This window comes from Aulonocara sp. 'chitande type north' Nkhata Bay, linkage group LG11 (genome assembly GCF_057382095.1).
Source record: "Aulonocara sp. 'chitande type north' Nkhata Bay isolate Kocher_YH1m ecotype deep benthic linkage group LG11, A_spYH_male_GT1.1, whole genome shotgun sequence".
Taxonomy (NCBI): domain Eukaryota; kingdom Metazoa; phylum Chordata; class Actinopteri; order Cichliformes; family Cichlidae; genus Aulonocara; species Aulonocara sp. 'chitande type north' Nkhata Bay.
In genome coordinates, this window is record NC_141354.1 from 13,902,327 (window position 1) to 13,917,295 (window position 14,969).

A 14,969-nucleotide genomic window follows, 5' to 3' on the forward strand; every position below is an offset into this window, starting at 1 on the left:
ACTTCTATGTAATGTGTGTTTCTGGATTTTTGTTTTATATGCTATCTCTTTTCATTAAAAAATTAAAATACCATAAAAAGTAGAAACTGTTCATTCCTTTGGAAGTGGCAAAACTTACAAATTCAGATATCAAGTAAGAATTTTTTCCTATTTTCTACTCTATTCATTTTTTGTATAGTGTTATATATTTATCAGTTTTTATGTTTGAAAGTAAAATTTTGCCTGAATTATTAAGGCTTACCTCTAAATGTAGCCTTAAATAAAGACTGTGTGAGCCTTTGTCATACATGTTATTTTTCATTTCCTTCTCCTTCTCCTTTTTTGGTCATGCCCCCCCCCCCCCCCCCCCCCCCCCCACACACACACACACATATTGTCCTGTTTCTGCCATTTGAAGATCTGCTAAGTTTCCAGGTATCCCCGGTGCTCATCTTTCTGTGGAATATGTTGCACTGTTTTGGTCTGATGGTTGCTGGGCATTTTCCGTTTATTTGTCCTGGGCAGGATATAGAGGTCGTTCTGAGAAGAAAACTTTCAGCTTTCTCCTTGGTTAAAAGATAGCATAAACAAAAACACAGTTTTCAAATTGCGATGTGTTTGTTTTTGTTTAATAAGGTGTTTGTGTACAAGTATGCTGGTTAGTTATCCGCGTAGATTTTCTTTGGTGTTACATTTTATCATGCCGTATAGTGGTGCCATTCCTTGTTCTGTCACACAGCAGAAAAAAGCCGGGGTAGACTGTATCCGTCTGATACCTGCAAGGTTAGAAAAGAGAGACAATGACACAGACACAAGAATGTAAAGTATGTGTGCTGAGGTTTTGGTCTATGGGAGAGTAAAATACTTTGACACATGATAGTGGCAAAGCTGATGACAAGAAAGGAAAATGGGGGAGTGGAAAAACTAAAATCCAACATTTTTTTTTTACATCCCAATGCTATGCTTATGCTTAGCTTAACTAATTTATAATTCATCAATGGTTTGAAGTTATTTTTTATACAATTAAATCACATTATTAAGCATACAGGGGTGAAAGAATGAGGCACTCAATAACAGCTGTGTGTGTGGTGTCTGTCTGCATAAAGCACCACTTGCTTGTCATAAGTGAGGTTAAATAAAGGTCATTTTCTTCCATGACATTGGCATGTCACTGATAGAATTACAGGACGTGTCCTGTACAATATGTAAAGGACACTCATGCATTTCTTTTTGTGAAGGTAAGAGGTTTCTATCTGCAGGCGCTGTTTTCTTCTTCTCTGGCCTCCTATCTATATTAAAGAACATTTTAACAGCAATAAGAAACCACAGTAAAGTTTATCCTCGAACAGGTATGAAACTACTCTGAAACTACCCCAGGTCAATATAGCATACTATTGTTCTTTGACAGTGAAGCTGTTGAAAGTCTGGTTCTTTTCTTTAAATACAGGTTGTAAAAGTAAAACAAGCTCTCAAAAATAACATTTACAGTCGCAGGACATCATTACAGTTCGTACAGAACTAAGAAAGAAGGCATTTTCTGCCCCGTCTTCAAGGACTAGATTATAGAAGCTCTCTCGATGATCGATTTCACTTGCAGACTTTAAAAGACATACAAATGACCTTGTGAAATCATCACTGGGAACTAGTTCCTGTTTTTGACATGACTGTGTAAACATTAGACAATTCTTTGCTCTTTTTATGTTTTTTGTTTTTTTTATTGTTGTAATTTTAATATGTTGTCTCTCTTGTATTTGAGACATTGAGTCTCAGTGGAACTACCTAATAAATAAAGGTTAAATAAATAATGTCAACTACTTGTTTTGGAGACATAATGTTTTAAAGCATGGCATAAACCAAAATGTTTATAAAATATTTATGTTATGTGTTGATTTTTGGAGAGCAAAATTTAAATTTCAAATCTCTCAGGAGCTCTCCGAAGGCGAACAAATCCTCCTTAAAAGCACAAAAAAATAGAGGCTGTATCTAAAAGTTGTAAAAGCTATAAAACTGATCAACTGCCCCACAACTAACTCAACTCGGCCAGTGCTACTAGTTATTACTAGTCTACTACTAGTCATTTCTTTCGATATAATGGAACAAGTTAAATAGTTTCATTGTATTTGACAAAGGTCATCTTGAGAAGACACACTGAACAGTGGACACACACGTGCGCCTCTGTTATGGTGGTATTTGAGGGTGTTTTTCCATAAACAGGAGAAAGAAAGGTGTGAGGACAGGTAAGCTTACGTAATAGTTAGAAGTCAGACCTAGAAATGTGTATAATAATAATCCTTGCACATAATTATCCTTACAATGATATCATTATAATGATATCATAACAATAACAATAAAAGCCCAACAATAACAATAAAAATGATAAAGCCCTTCAAAATAAAGTCACAACATGGTTTATACGCAAACAGAAAGTCATTCAGATTTACTAGTTGGTGGCCATGTGAGAGTCCTGTGTGTTTAGACAGTTAGATTTAATCCCAGCCAGAGTAAGAAATAAAAAGTGAGGAACATAACCTGACTGGCTCCTAAACACATATCCATCATTTTCCTCATTCATCTTTTAGCCATGCTAACACTACGGGCTAAGATGAGACACTAGAATATGACAGAAACCTATCGTGGTGCGGACCGAGGTGCAGATGAGCAGCTGAATCAACACTTTGCTCCAAACTACCTCACTGTATCAACTAAAAGTTGAGGGAGAATTCTCTCCTGCTGATCTCACTCTCTCTCTCTCTTTCTTTCTCTCTCCCTCTCTGTCTGTGTGTGTGTTTTGCTGGGCTCGTCAGTCAGGTGTCACAACACACAGCAGAGTGAGTGAGGATCCCAGTCAAAGGCAATCAAATGGCAGGGTAAGCGCTGTATTACTAATGAGAGACTTGGTCCCTGTTTTATGCACCCAGACGTGGCACGTTTTATGAGTAGCAATGTTTTAGTGAAGTTGGAGAGAACTTTAGCAACATTAAGTTTAGAAATAAATGGTTAGTTTATTGGAAATGTTATGAGCAGCTTGCTTAGACTGACATGAGGGTGGAAAGTTAAAAAAAAAAAGCAAATACAAGTAGGTAGTAGCTGGTCCTGAGACAAACTGTAATCACCACCAGGGGGAAGCAAAACACAAGAGGTCGCTAAAAGAGATTTACTTCATATCAACAGGGAATTACAGTTTTTTCTGAATGCTTACAGTTTTTTCTGAATGCTTAAACTCTAACTGTGATTCCTGTAGCACAATTCCTAAAACTATTCAGACTTATAGCAAAACCACTCACTGAGTTTGCAAAACCAAAAGCACAAAATCTGCTTTGCACTCAGTTTGCAATTTCGTAACACACACTTTGCAAAACTGTAGGCACAATTCACTGCACAACACTCAATTACCAAATTTCCAACACACTCCTAGCAAAAGTATACACATGTATGGCTATCATTAACACTAATTTGCCAACTGTCTGGCACACTTTCACATGTGAAAACTTTTTTAGATAATTAGTTCACTTTGCAATCAGCCTAAGCACTATAATACAGGTAAGCTGTGTGTGCGGAGTACAATGGAGGGAGCAGAAAGAGTGAGAAGTAGAGGAGGCCGAGGAAGAGGACGTGGAGGTGAAGAAGTAGGATGAAGAGGACGACAAGGACAAGGAGGAGCAAGAGGAAGACGAGGAGGGGGGAGAGGAAGATGAGGAGGGGGGAGAGGAAGGGTAGGAAGAGTAAGAAATAGAATTGCTGATGACATCAGAGCTACAATAGTGGACCATGTCATCAACCGTGGAATGACCCTGAGGGTAGCTGGCCAACGGGTCCAGCCTAACTCGAGCCGCTACACTGTAGCAAGCACCATAAGGACATCTTGAAATGAGAATCGGTTAGTACAGTCACTTCGCACAAAGATCTGTAGCACTGCCATATGCCAATGAGAAACACACCAATACCATTGATGTAAAAATACTGAAATTGTTACTTTACAGAATTGCTAGATGACCAGATGCTGGGGGCAGAGGAAGCATGTTCACTGCAGACCAAGTAACCCATATAGTCATTATGGCGATTGCAAATAATCCTATACTTGGAAATAAACACTTGTGTTTGTTTTGATGTACTTGATGTTTGGATCCCTCTATGCTTATGGATCTATGACAGAAGTATGAGCTCAAACTGACATGGCCTACCTTGTGCACAGAGAAAGCAAAAGCCAGATGTGTTTTGTATTCATACCATCAGTGTGCAGTTGGCGCATTGTGTGCTTAGTAGATGATGGCTTGTGTGTACTGTTTGATACGGAAACACCATTTTTACGAAGGTGTGAAGAGTTAATCTAGCTGTGTTTGCTTTTGCAAGAGAACTACAATGTTTTGATTATTGGGTGACAGGTTTTCTTATCTGTGTGAAGAGTTTTGCAAAATTAGCCAATAGTTACAAAAAATGTGCTTAAACAATCAGAAAAAACTGTAAGTCCATGCTGAAGTGGCAAAAACTGCAGTTCAACACAGACTCTTGTGATAAAAAGTCAAATTTTAGAGGATTCAAAAGCATATTTACTCACTGTAAAAAGGCCTTTGCATGGTTTCACCATTCATAACAAAACTGAGAAGGGTGGTTTATTTATTTATTTATTATTATCATCATCATCATTAGTAGTAGTAGTAGTATGCATGTATGAGGCCACCTCTGGCTTCATTTCATGGCTCAACAGTTTTCTCTGGTATCAACTGCCTACTGTTATATGCTACTAAGTCACTCTGAGAGTAGATAGTTAAGCATACTGTAACTCAAATTTGTGTATAAAATGTGGCATGTGTAAGACTAATGCAGACATTACGCAGTGGAGTTCCATCAGGAAAAGTAAGGCAAGTAACGCTTGCCTTACTATCACATTTAGAAATAGACATTAATTAAATAATACCGAAAAAAGGGATCTCTCTCCTTTCATTTCAGACAGTGCTGTCATAAAGCTCCTTGCCTGTTTACATCCATCCGTTACATTATTGCCATCTGTATGGTGTATCCATCTCCTGTTAACAATGGCTTGAACTGGGCAAGCTGAGAGGCCAGGAGCTTTTTTCTGTTTTTTTTTTCACATTTGCATCATCGATAAACCTCTGCCATGTTAAACAGATGTGGGGAATCATCTCTGGATGCCTTTCAGTGGTCCTCGACACTGACATAGCTTTGACAGGCATGATTTGCTCGTCTTGGTTCAGGTGTCCATTGTTCTTGTGGTGTTATCATTTGGAGGATTGAAGGTGAAAGCTTTTGCAGATTGAAGAGCTTTGCTATGGGCTCAACATGTGGTCATAAATATTTTGTACTTGTAAGTCAGTTTTGTACTTGTAAATCAGGATTTGTATGTGTAAAAAGAATTTGTGTGTGTGTAAAATTTTTTGTATGTGTAAAAAGATTTGTGTGTGCGTAAAAAAGATTTGTGTGTGGACTTAGCCAGAAAAAAACCCTGCAAGTTACAAGTACGAATTTTGACCCTGTTTTTCTTCCTTTCATCTGATTGGTCAATGTCATGTCAATCACAAATGTAACAATCCAATCAGAGAACAGATGGGTTTTCAAGAAGTCATCTAAAGTCATTTAAGGTCCTTGAATAATATATCTGTCATTAAAGGAGCCTTTGTCACTGTAGCTCAAAGCCATGTAATGATTTCGTGTTTTAATGATGCAACTGATCTTGCCTGATCTGCACTTCTCGTTTTAAAGTATCTACAACCTCAGAGTACACCGTTGTTTTCAGAGATCATAACATATGTATATGGTATAATGTGTGTTACAATGAAAGGATTAATAAATAATATTAGCATCACACTTAGCATAGATTTGATTAGTGCATAACTCTAACGTACAGATAGAACAACCATTACTATCGCATTTGATGTTAAGCTGCCAGTTTCATTCACTATGGGGTCACTTCAATGCAGACAAAGTTTCTTCTGTCTGCGCAGTCCCTGATCATCCACGTGCTGTTTGTGTCAAACTTGGACAAAGTCCCACAGTGTTCCCAGTTGGACGGACAGTCCGGCAGCATATCTTTGGGACCTGGTTTGTCTCCATTTAACCAAAACCATTTTCCTCCCGGGAAGCGCAAGCCAATCCAAGCCTGAGAAACACAGGACAAAACTGGGAGAGTCACTCCTGGCTGTGGAAGTGTTGATATAAGAGATTTCTATTTGCAAATTAAGCCGGACACAAATACTCATTACCGAGGCTTTAGTGAAGCCTTTCCTGAAATGAATATTGATCCTTTTTTTAATTTACCCCCACCCCCTCCTTCCCCCCCCATGCAGTTGTTTTGTACAGTATAGATTTTAAACACATTGGACATGAAAGGACATCTCCACAGCACAGCCTGCCTTAAAGCACTGAACTAGTAGAAAGAGTAAAGCCACTTGAACGTGAACTCCTCTGGTGTTTAATGCAGAATCTATGAACAAGTGATGCATTTAGAAGAACATCTATAATTCAAAACTAATAAACTCAAACCTCATCAGTGGTTGCTCTGTAGATCCTGTCTCTGACATAGTTGTACTGAGAGACATCGGTCAGGCTCAGGAGGTCGTATGTACAGCCAGCACATGATGCTTTCATCTCTCTGCAGTGAATCAAGGCGTCCTCCCATGTCTTGTTCTCATTCACCACCACCAGGTTGTCAACAAAACAAAAAGGGTTAAACTTTTCAGAGCAAGCATAGCCTACCCAGCCTCCGATAAAAGCATGCAAAGAGCCACAGTCTGCAGTGAGTGGCTGTCCTGGTGCCCAGTTTCTGTAGCTAGATGCTAAACTACCCGTCCAGTTCCAGGTCTTGCCTCCCACTCGATACAGTCCAATCCAGCCCCGTTTGTCAACATCACCTGAGTTTACCTGGGTGACAGTGGCTAGGTAACCATAGTTTTCCATACAGCACTTTACAGCATCATACCAACCGAGCATAACAGTGTGATACTGGATTACATCACCTCGGGAACAGTAGACATTATTGATACTTGAACATTGTGCACTGTACCACATGAGGTCATCTCCTACAACTGCACAGTAGTCCTGCTGTGCAGAGGCCCATTTGCTGGTATGTGAGAGGTCATCACCTGAGACACCTTCACCTGTTCTGAAATCAACACAACAATCATCTCAAAATCAGCATAAACAGACATGGATATTGACATAAAGGTCATTTCAAAATTGACACTCACCTTAGATTTATAGACTTCCAGAATGAGTCATCTTCAGGATCTCTGAGCAGACCAATCCAAGTGTTTGGGATATTCCTTTGGACCAAAAATGGTATAATAACTTTCATATTTATCATGTCCAAAGTAGCCAAGTCAACATAATGTGTCTGGCAGAATAGTCTTGCTTGTGTCCAGTTCCTTTTCCCAATAAAAATTTGTGTGTCACGTTCAATGTTTCCTTGTAAGCCACAGGCAGCAATGAGTACGAGGCAAAGTGCCAGTTCAAAGTTGCTTTTCCCCATATCTGCTCCTGTTTGGACAACAAGCCACACAGATCAGTTTTCAGAGATTGTATTTGCTGTCAGTCAGTTTATGATGTGATCCGTGGCTGCTGAACAGCAATCACCCTGCTTTTATAGCAACCAGCTATGTGATCAGTGCCACCTACACACACCTCAACATCCAGCTTACCAATAGGAACTCTGCACAATTTCAAATACATTTCAAATGGCCCTGTTGTTGTACTCTCCTGTTGTCACCTTTGACTTTGTTCTTAAAGATGCTCTCCTACTCTACTGTGACACTACATGTTTTATTTTATATTTGTTGAAATAGTTTGGGAAAACTCTTCCTTTCTCTCTAATTGGGAAACTAATTGCATCTGTTTGAGAATGTCTAATTTCTTTCTTAATAAGTGTGCAATCCAGTTAACTCCCACTACTACTAATAAGTGAGGTTTTAACAACAGCTCAATCATATTCAGTCTTGTATGGAGCTTGAAACAGAGTTAATCTTAGTTCAATCTTAACCCCGTATCCCTAGCATTACCCACTGCTAAAACCCCCACCAAATCTGGTATATATTTATACGATATTTGCATGAATGGGGGTCTTTGCTTCTTTCAAGCAGTTACAAAGGAAATAGGGATTGCAAAGTAACATCTTATCCCTGCTACCTGCAGGTAACGTCAGGTATAAATTAATTTTGAGACTATAATAGAGAGTAGCATGTAGAAAAATATGTTAAAATCCCACCTGACGCTCTCTTGTCTGCAGGCGCCTCCTCTTCTGCTAAGCGGGAAAATTACTTTGGAGAATGTATTCCAGACGACATTTGGGAGAACTGCCTTGAAAACATACAAGAACGCTTTCCATTGTCTCATTCAGTTTAAATTCATTCCCAGGCTTCATTATATTGTCAGGGGATGTAGCTCAGTGGTAAAGCACATGCTTTGCATGTCTGAGGTCCTGGGTTCAATCCCCAGCATCTCCAGGTTTTTATACCATCAAGCTTCTGAGCTACAGCTCAAAACTTCTACTGAATTTCCTGGAGGAATCCACCCGAGGGATTAATAAAGTTTCATCTAATGTAATCTACTCCGAGTTGCTGTATAATATGTATCGAAATGTGTCCAGAGTTTTTGACTATCCCACAAAATCCAGCTTTTTTTGGCTGAGATATGTACCCCAATGTATGCGGTCACTAAGAAACTGTTTAGACCAGAACCTTTCTTTTGCTCACTCATGGTGTTTCTGAGACTTTCAGAAACGTTTTCTGTCATATTGTCTTTTAGCAGGCAATAAATAAATAGATAATAAATAGACTGCCCACTCAACCTGACAAATACACTCCATCTAAAAAAGATAAGACACGCTGGGGATGACAAGAGATGTACCTGGAAAGACTGCTGAGTGAGTGAGATTCTACATTGGACTTATTTGTGGATGTGAGAAGGATTTTTATTTTCTTTCTTTTCTGCCTCCACATCAATCTTTCCCTAAAGTTTACATAAAATGTAGGTGTGTCTAACAAAGGATCAGACGTTTCTTTCTACTAGAAAAACCATGACAGTAAAAGTGGCCTGATCTCATTTGCTCCTTATGTAAAAAAATGGAAATCGTAAAAAAACAAATTTTAAGTAAGCACATAAAGTGGACCCAAATGCAGCCATGTGTGGTGGAGTAAAAGGCTCTGATGCTCTGTGTTTTAAAGCCCCAAAGAGATTTTCTACATTCAAATCCAGCCAGTCTCTGGGCTTAGTTGGCAAATTAAGGTTAGGTAAATGTCTGAATTTGAATCTTATTCAATATGACAGGCTACTGACCTCTGTCTCTTTCACGAGTCTTAGTTATTGGTCCAAATGACTGAAGTGCAGAAGAAGATGATGAAATGATAAAAGAAGATATCAGCAGAAGGCAAAAGAGCAAAGGACTTTCAAACTGGATCTGTTAAAATAAAACCTTTGGTATGGTCGGCCGTTCTGAAATATTTAACTGACTCAGGATAATGAGCCAAACATGTGAAGGGAAAATCCATCAGTTATCATCATAAAGCTTCATAATTCATAATGTGGATCAGCTGTGGACTGCCTTTCTTAATTTTGAATATAAACAGAGAAGAGAAGAGAGTACAGTCTAATACTCTAAAACCATCTGCATTGTTGAAGCCGGATTGATATAAAAGTTCACTTTAACTAGAACCAAGACTGCAAATGAAAGTGATGTGCAGTTATAGGTAGAAAAATCAGATTTTATACAACAATTTGTATTTGTTGTATAAAAATGTGGAATTTTTCATAGATTCAACTAAAGAAATGGGAGCAGATGTTGCGCCGGATATTGTGATGTCTAATCGCATTACTGACTCGTGGTTGCAGGGACAATTCATCCGGGTGTCTTGTTCTAAAGTGAATACAAGAAGGTCTGACCAGCACAACATTATAGAAGGAAAAAAAATCTGATGGTAAACTTCCTACAGACTACAGAAGAAAATCAAGCCTACACCTACAACAAATGTCATAGACATAGACATCCAGATATCTCATTAAACACAACGAAAGGCCGTATCAAACGTAGTTTTTTATCTAACTTATCTTCTTAGGCTTTTCTGGGCCTGGATTCTACAAAAAACATGGTCATAGAATGATTTTTTGATATATTGATTAGGAGTTAGAGCACCTAACCTGCTCCTCTAATAACTAATGACCCAAGATTACATAGTGACCCACAGAGCGAATCAAACAGCTCAATATGGAGAAAAAAAATCAGTAAGGGCTGGATTAAAGTGCACTCAGCTTTTATTTTTAACATCAGTGTGTCTCATGAAAAGTGTGAGCAGCTGCAGCAAGATATATGTAAAGAAACATACAAATATATTTAATATATGAAAAAATTAAAGTAGAATGCATAGACGGCAAATAACCACATACACACAAAGCATAAAGAGTGATACACCCTGAGCTGTAAAAACTTAAAGCAACTCTGCTCTGTGCTGTCTTTATGGAAAAAGCAACATATAAATATAGATGCTCACTTCATTCAATAAACTCCAGTACATCAACATCTACAGTGTACTTTTAATTTATTAGCATATGCAAATTATGTTGACTAAGAGTTTTTATTCACAGTCATTCTTTGATGATCAGCTTTTCCTCAGAGTAAGTGCTTCCCTCAAGTGGACAAACTGACCTACTGTTAAAAGCACATGTAGTTCCTGCATTAGTGAGCAGCCCATTGTCAGGCTGAAAGCCTTCAAAAGCAGGCATAAATGGAGCAGAGAGAGAAAAATGTCAGTGCCATGTAGTAAAACATGGCACCGACTGGCTACAATGCACCGTCATTTCTTTCCTTTTCCTTCCACCTGGAGCTGAGATGAAAACATGTTTACAGATTCAAAATCATCAAGTGATACTAAATTACTTGTAATCACAATTTCAAGTTTAAGTGGCCTAAATCACATCGTCCTTTCAATAAGTAATCAGAATTGGTACAGGTGATTTTTGCGTCGTTGCACTGCATAAATGTGGAATTATAATATTTCCAAAATAAAACAGCTATAAAATACCAGTGTTGTTTTTCAAGCTAAGAGAACGACTTATTTAGATGTAAATGAGCTCATTGCTCTTTGTCTGCCTGATTTTTCTTTTCTCTACACACATACATACACTAATTTTAAGTAAGTAAGCAAGATTTATTTGGCTTGTGGTCACGAATAATTTAAAGCGTGAGAAGAAATTATTCAAAGCATCTAAATTGAACAGATCAAAGTGTAGGAACAGATTGTCTCGTCATATCTATGAGCACTTTCAGTAAAAGTATTGATTTTAAACATTTGCAACAGCATTATCTCCAGACCTTGGCTCAGTCCAGCTCTCACTTTAGCTAGCCTGGTAACAAAATAGAAACAGTTTGTGTATCTATTTTCAGTCTGTCACATCCTGACTTGATTTCTTCTTTTGTTCCGTTGATACAATAGTGATCATATCATCTTCGGTTTCTTCCCCACCTAAAAGCACAGACACATTGTATATTAATTGTCAGTCTATTTATTCTTCTCAGTCATTTCTTGTGCTAATAAATTTATCCATCACTCACCGAAGCATTCCTGGAAGGACTCAGATTTGACCAGGAAGGTGTATAACAAAGCTGCCACTAACAGGACGCCAAAGAATCCTCCAAGAATACAGCCAATGAGAAGGACATTGGTTGCACCAGTATCTAGGCATAAAGTAAAAATAAAAACAACATGAGTGCAAAACAGGACACCGCCATGTAAAGGAAACTTTACATGCTGTCTCAACTACACAGGCTTTTCGTGGTCTCTGCAGATTGAGCCAGCCTTGTTGCATCGTGTTTAAGAGAGGTCTCACCTTTCAGAGGGTATCATTCTTTTTCTCCTTATCAGAGGAGAAAAAGATCACTATATCTAAGATTATAACTGTATCTGGATCCTATGTATCCAAGTCATGCCATGAACAGATATGATGAAGAAGGCTTTCAGTTTTAAGGCATTCCTCAGAGATGAGCACCTCCCTGTAGTTTGTGTGCTTAGAAATGTCCAAAAATCTCAATGCCCATATATGGATGAGCTGGATGATGTAACCAGAGCAGCCCTAGTCTCGGCAAAGTAAATACATTAGAAATTAGACTTGCACCTGATTATGTACTGTGTGTGTGTGTGTATTTAACTGAAAAGGCTGAAAAGACGCATTGCTTATTACACTTTCAGTTTGTCATAAGGTGCGTCCTGCTTCGAGGTAGGTAAAACTATATGCTCTCTATCTCCTCTTTTCTGCCTCACTCAGTCCTCTACTTCCTGGAGAGATTGAAAATGAACACTGACAAAAAAACAAACAAACCACTCAATAAAAAGCTAAAGGGTTAAAATGACTGCACATTAATGAAATGCTGCCAAATTGAAGTTAAGAATCTCATATTGAAGAAACAATTTGAGTTTTAGTGGTTTATCTGCAAAAAAATGATCACTTAAACTTGTTGCCATAAGATGTAAAAGCTGCAATGCCCATTGTCTGTGGAAAGTCACTAAGCTCAGGGTGTCCTCTTGACAGTACAGCAGGACTCCATAGACTGCAAACATTTTGTTGGGCACAGTGGTCTCAGACTTAGTGTCCCCCACAGAGAATTGACAGGTCTTAGTGTGTAATGTTGAGGTCCTACAATTAAGAGAGAAAACCCAAAAGTCAGATGATCCCCTCTGAGAAAGAACTAGGAGATGATGTTCTTTCTCCTTTTAACCCCCTTTTAATGGTAAGAAACTACAGGAAACGCTCAAAGTGGGGCAACCATCTGATTAAACTGCAACTACTGAAAGGTACAAATAAAGCGACTTGGACCTGAACCCAAGAGACTACTGGATTGAATTAAACTGAAGACATGCAACGTTAGGCAATGCACTTAGTTTTACTGTATTTCAATACTTCACCATAAACATGCAGGACGGCAGAGAGCGCTCTCGGGTTGCTCAGCTGCTGACAAACTACTCTTGTGCCGTTGTGGGGCAAGGCAGTTCCCAGGAGGGTCCACGTAGCCAGCGACTCTCCATTCTTCATTTCACAACGTCCATAGACAGCCTGAGGATGGAGAAAGAGGAGAGAAAGGAGACTGAATAAGGGATTCAAAAGTGCTTCAAAAGAAGACGTTTTCATAGGGTGATTGATGGTGGTCAATTTACAATGTCAACACAATCTTAACACATGTAAGATGATGATACTATAAAATGATCCTGGGTCGTTTGATGGGGATGAGTTGAAAATGCACCATAGTGCAAACATGTTAAACTCATGATTGAATGTCCTTATAATGACCACTTACAATGAAAAAAATGAATATGCAGACACGCTTAGAATATATAAATCCACGGCACAGTGAGGGCTGCTGTAACCTTATTGTAAATGTGACTTGGTTCTACTTTGGTTTCCTAGAAAAGCTTTGTCATATTTGTTCCTTGATGTGCACATCCTGTTTCTGCTTCTTCAGAAAGACTCCCTGTAATCTAATAGCAGCTGTTTCCTGTCAGAAAACAACAGTCACATGGTCACTCCCCCCTCCCCTCCCTCACCTGGGGGATGTCTTCCACGTGGCCACCGGGGCAGGTGAGGCTGTAGTTGTGATTACTCCCATACAAGGTAAACGTGAGGTTCGGATGCGCTTCGGGCACGCCACAGTGAAACACTGCAGGCTCTCCCACACCCACTGAGATGTTAGATGGCTGTGTGCTGTACTTGAGAGCACCGGTGCTTGGAGCTTTGGTGGTGGTGCTAGCAGTACTCAAAGTTGTGTTTTGAGCTGGAGCAGTGATTGGGTGATCAATGCATGCGCGTGAGAGAGAGAGAGAAGGAAGAAAAATGATCAGGTAAAAAGTAAAAAGTTGCAATTTAACAAATGCACTGCTAACCCAAATATATCAGCAATTTATATTTGGTAAAACTAAAGAGTACAAAAATTCTTATAGAAAGTAAATAACATCAAAGTTATTTCACAAAATAAATACAAAACAAATATCCAAATACAGAGTCACACCTCCTCTCCTAAATGTATATCTAGCCTAATGACTGGAATGAAATGGATGGAAAGATTTGCGACGATGGAATGAGGAAGCGTGAGAGAGGAATGTCTCAGTGACTGCAAAGTATATTTTGGAAGTCATGGATGTGGTTGGTTTACCTGAGGAAGGTGTGCTGATCTGGAGCACAGTCAGAAACAAGCACATCAGAGGAAGCGCCCTTCTGCTCCTCATTTCTCCGTCCATATTTTCTTCACTATAGTTCCAGTTAGTAACCTGCAAACAACAAAAACTTCATAAACCATAAAAGAAGTTCAGTGAATGCAAAACCAGGTTATACGGGTGCCTGTGTGCGGGAGTGTGTAGATAACCAGTTATTTATGCAACCATTCTTTTCATGGGTGTAGTGCAGCAGTAGATGAACACTGTTCTAGAATTAGATATAGCAAACTGAGAGTGTTGACAACAACATAGTTTTAAAAATACTATAAATTAAACATACACGCAATCTAACATGCTGCTCTATGTCACCTGAGCAAATGACTTACTTTTTTCATTTTAGAAAACATATGAATTTCAAATGAAATTACTTACACTGAGCACAAAACGAACTGGAATCTCCCAACCAGCTCTACAGAAAGCTTCCTTATTTGAAGATTGTTTGACGGTGCCTCTTTAAAAAGAAAATCCTATTTATTGCACAGATGTGGTGGAGACCGGCCGCTGTGACGAACATCTGCGCCCACTGTCCATAACAGTGTCACTGTCCTCACACTTCTTACCCTTCGCTGCTTCACTTCTTTCTGCCTATCTCCATCCGCTCGCTTCAGAAGTTCAGGACAACAGGGCGCTTTTAGGAATGTGGAGAACTTCCTTATGTGCAAGCTGGATTGATGAAAACAAGTAACAAACAGGTTATGCAGGCCCAGCCTGAACCGATTATAGCTGGGTCAGACGTCAGGTTCGCGCACGCGCACACACACACAAACAAATGTCTTAAACCTGTCT

At 39.0% G+C, this 14,969-nt stretch overlaps 2 protein-coding genes and 1 non-coding gene across 3 annotated transcripts; 1 reads left to right on the forward strand and 2 right to left on the reverse strand.

Annotated features, from left to right (window-relative positions):
* Positions 1–5,409: 5,409 nt before the first annotated feature.
* LOC147318631 (uncharacterized) lies at positions 5,410–7,604 on the reverse strand. The gene is made up of 3 exons (XM_086309883.1): positions 7,182–7,604; positions 6,478–7,096; positions 5,410–6,094 (listed from the first exon to the last, which is right to left on the reverse strand). The coding sequence occupies exons 1-3, from the start codon at positions 7,460–7,462 to the stop codon at positions 5,894–5,896; spliced, it is 1,101 nt and encodes a 366-aa protein (XP_086166009.1). The 5' UTR covers positions 7,463–7,604; the 3' UTR covers positions 5,410–5,893.
* Positions 7,605–8,360: 756 nt separating this feature from the next.
* trnaa-ugc (transfer RNA alanine (anticodon UGC)) lies at positions 8,361–8,432 on the forward strand. The gene has a single exon. It is a non-coding gene; the product is annotated as a tRNA-Ala (tRNA).
* Positions 8,433–10,229: 1,797 nt separating this feature from the next.
* LOC147318633 (uncharacterized) lies at positions 10,230–14,806 on the reverse strand. Its single transcript, XM_086309884.1, has 6 exons — positions 14,556–14,806; positions 14,123–14,237; positions 13,518–13,744; positions 12,882–13,029; positions 11,534–11,656; positions 10,230–11,444 (listed from the first exon to the last, which is right to left on the reverse strand). Exons 2-6 carry the CDS (start codon positions 14,205–14,207, stop codon positions 11,362–11,364), a joined length of 666 nt encoding a protein of 221 aa, XP_086166010.1. The 5' UTR covers positions 14,208–14,237; positions 14,556–14,806; the 3' UTR covers positions 10,230–11,361.
* Positions 14,807–14,969: the final 163 nt, after the last annotated feature.

Bases quoted from the DNA above. Each gene is read 5' to 3' on its own strand.
- LOC147318631 (XM_086309883.1), bottom strand. From the start codon at position 7,462: ATGGGGAAAAGCAACTTTGAACTGGCACTTTGCCTCGTACTCATTGCT. The intron at 7,097-7,181 runs GTGAGTGTCAAT...TGTTGATTTCAG, and splicing joins TGGAAGTCTATAAATCTAAG to AACAGGTGAAGGTGTCTCAG. The intron at 6,095-6,477 runs GTTTGAGTTTAT...TGTGTTTCTCAG, and splicing joins ACAGAGCAACCACTGATGAG to GCTTGGATTGGCTTGCGCTT.
- LOC147318633 (XM_086309884.1), bottom strand. From the start codon at position 14,207: ATGGACGGAGAAATGAGGAGCAGAAGGGCGCTTCCTCTGATGTGCTTG. The intron at 13,745-14,122 runs GTAAACCAACCA...TCACTGCTCCAG, and splicing joins GATCAGCACACCTTCCTCAG to CTCAAAACACAACTTTGAGT. The intron at 11,657-12,881 runs GTGAAGTATTGA...CTTTATGCCTAG, and splicing joins TGCCGTCCTGCATGTTTATG to ATACTGGTGCAACCAATGTC.